At 55.8% G+C, this 3,140-nt stretch overlaps 1 protein-coding gene across 1 annotated transcript; it reads right to left on the bottom strand.

Moving 5' to 3' along the window:
* Nucleotides 1-594: 594 nt before the first annotated feature.
* LOC141026905 (uncharacterized) lies at nucleotides 595-1,173 on the bottom strand. The gene has a single exon (XM_073503784.1). It carries the CDS (start codon nucleotides 1,171-1,173, stop codon nucleotides 595-597), a length of 579 nt encoding a protein of 192 aa, XP_073359885.1.
* Between the last annotated feature and the right edge of the window lie 1,967 nt (nucleotides 1,174-3,140).

Below are 3,140 nucleotides of genomic sequence, written 5' to 3'. Positions count from 1 at the left end.
TACATTGTTGGATTTGTATTTGAAAAAGCTTTCAGAAGGTATAATTTTGTGAAATATGGTTTACATTTTAATAGTTAAATTTGTCGGTCAAATTTTAGCCCAAAATGAAAGGGTGCCTAATAAACCGAGACGGAGGTAGTACTACTATCTATACTAATAAAAAAGTATATGTTTTGTACAAAATTACATAAGGGTCCAAGTTGGGCAGCTCCCTCCCCCGTTCGCTTCTTCGGGTGGCTCCTAGTCCAACGACGGGTCAACACAAGAGACGTCCTGTTGCGGAAGACCATCGTCACGACGGTAAAACATTTCCATAGTATAATGTATTTTGTATTGTAGATATTACCGTATTTTTGTACAAAATTGATCAAACTATAAGAAATTTGGCTTATAATAAATCTAGAACTTCAAATAAATTTGAAAGCAAGGAGTAACTACTTTTTTTTTAAGGTCACCGGGGGAGGGCAAAGCCCTCCACCTGAATTTTCTTTTTCTATTGATTCACACCCGGGGGGGGGGAGAGACAGGTAGTTTTACATGGGAGGGAGAGAGGGGGGGGGGAGGATTACACAATCCACAAAAACATAGCACGGGCTACCTCCCCGGATACGAGAACACCTGCAGCCATCTGTCGACGCATGACCGTTCAGCTACTTTCAGGCGTCCTCGCCACAGGGCCGAGTCTTCCCTACAACATGCGAGAAGACGGGCGAGGGAGGGCACCGCCCCACGGAAGACCACGACATTCCTGTGCTTCCATAGCTGCCAGCAGCACAGAAGAGCGAAGGTAGCGCAAGCAGTATCTCCGACCACCCCCCGGACGTCAAGAGCCTGGAGCGCGCCCACCTGATAGCCTTTGTCAACCACGTCGACCCCCACAGCCCGCCAGAATGATCGGGCGAAAGGGCACTCAAACACCATGTGATCTGCCGTCTCCAGCTCGCACGAACAGACAGGACAAGCAGCCCCCTCCGTCGTGACGATGGTCTTCCGCAACAGGACGTCTCTCGTGTTGACCCGTCGTTGGACTAGGAGCCACCCGAAGAAGCGAACGGGGGAGGGAGCAGCGCACCCCCAGAGGAACGCCGCGAACGACGCCTGCACGCCGCCGAATCTCTCCAGGGCGTAGACGGCCGCCGTTACGAGGCTCCCACGCGCGTCCGAGCACAACATCGGTCTGCGCTCGTCGTCGCCAGGGCCCGTAGCATTATCGCCGATCAGGCCAGAAGGGTAGCCCGCTCCACGGCGCCGGCAGAGGTAAGCCTGGGCACCAGCACACTGTCCAGGCCGCGCGCACGCACATGCCACACCATGGCCTCCTTCACCGTCGTTTGCGAGTGTAGGACCGGAAGAGCCACCACGAGAGGCCCACACGGGAGCCAGGAGTCGAGCCAGAAGGACGTCCGCCTCCCATCGCGCACCGTCACCCTGGTGATCCCGCGGTACAGCGGGAGCAGCCGCGCCAGCGCCTTGCTGTGCTCCCCCGCGCTCCTGCTGGCCGTTGACGAGAGAAGGGAGCGGCCGTCAAGCTCCGCCCACGCCCACAGGGCCCATCTCGAGGATAAGGAGGCTGTGTGGAGCCGGTGCAGCATCTTGAGCTGTAGACGGCGATTCTGCGTGGCGAGGTATCGGACGCCCAGCCCACCCATCTTGATTTCTACTGAAATTCGTTGTGCAATATTTTTAGAAGTGGAATGTGGTGTATAATAGATTAATAGATCTGCGATTCAAGAGAGGACGGTGGCCCGGTGAACCAGACTGGAAGCTCCTACGCGTAACAGTGCCTGTTTTCTAGGTGCTCGTTCCCCTCCATGTCCAGACTATATAATACAGACATAGCAGACAAGAAGATACCTGCCGGATGCATGCCGCCACACCATGCCATGAATTGCCTCTGTACGTTCTTCCCATGACTCTCTAGGGCAGCCGGTCAACATGACAGGCGGACGAACACTAGGTACGGGCGGCGCGGCCCCCGCCGGCGGTCATTAAGGCCGACCGCCCTAGAGGCGGCACGGGCGGAAGCATCGGGCAGCGGTTAGGGTTTGGATCGGTTAGGCTGATACCATATTAGAAGGGACAGAGAGGATGGTGGAATAGTTGATTGTGGTGGAACTGATGATTATATTGGTTGAGCCTCGTGGGCATATATATAGGAGTACAATGATCTTACTCATTGCAAAACAGTTACCAAAGGAATTGGCCTTGGATATTATAATTATGAGTTGCTGGCTAGCCCATTAGTCCCGGTTCAGTCACGAACCGGGACCCATGGGGCATAGGTCCCGGTTCGTAAGGCCAGGGGGCCGGCCGGGCCTCGTGGGGCATTGGTCCCGGTTCGTCTGGCCCCTTTGGTCGCGGTTTCAGACAAGATACTTGTGTAATTTTCTTACTTTTATTATTGTTTGTTATTATATAGTGTGATGGTTTTGGTATCCGCCACGGTCGTCCTGTCTATGATTTGGATGTGGTATATATTATCACTACTGGAATCTGGCATTTTGCCGTCTGCCATCTCTTTGCCATCTACCAGCTGACGGCAAAGAGGCTCTTTGCCGTCCGCTTCCACAAAGCGGACGGCAAAGAAAGTGCAGATGGCAAAAATGCTATTTGCCGTCAGCTGCTTCTTTGCCGTTAGCCATCTGACGGCAAAGATCTAGACGACAGACGGCAAGGAGCGAGGTGGGCCTCACAGGGCACGGCGTGGCTAGGTCAGATTCTTTGCTGTCTGCTAGGAGATGACAAAAGAGGTGACTACTTTGCCGTCTGCTAGCGGACGGCAATGTTACTCCTTTGCCGTCCGCTTGCGGACGGCAAAGAGGAGACGTGGGCCAGCCCTAACAGTGGCCCTCTTTGTCGTCTGCTAGCAGACGGCAAAGAAGGCCCACTTAACGGGCCGAGCCGTCTCCCCTCTCTCTCTATCTCTTTCTCTCTCTCCCTCCCGCGCGCCCGCCTCTCTCCTCTGTCGCCGCTGTCGCCGCCGCCGGCCAGCCCCACCCCCCGGAACCAGCCCCCGCCGCCCTCCAGCCCCCCCCCCCCGCCGCGAACAGGAGCCCCGCCAAGCCCCGTCCCCCCGTCGCCGGAGAGGACTGCGCCGGGCCACCCCGGTGCCGGACCCCACCACGAGGTCCATGCGTCGC

The sequence above is a fragment of the Aegilops tauschii genome, chromosome 7 (genome assembly GCF_002575655.3).
Source record: "Aegilops tauschii subsp. strangulata cultivar AL8/78 chromosome 7, Aet v6.0, whole genome shotgun sequence".
Classification (NCBI taxonomy): domain Eukaryota; kingdom Viridiplantae; phylum Streptophyta; class Magnoliopsida; order Poales; family Poaceae; genus Aegilops; species Aegilops tauschii.
This window is presented reverse-complemented; position numbering and strand designations above follow the sequence as displayed.

What these genes read in the sequence shown, in the direction of transcription:
- LOC141026905 (XM_073503784.1), bottom strand. Translation starts at nt 1,173, where the DNA reads ATGTTGTGCTCGGACGCGCGTGGGAGCCTCGTAACGGCGGCCGTCTAC.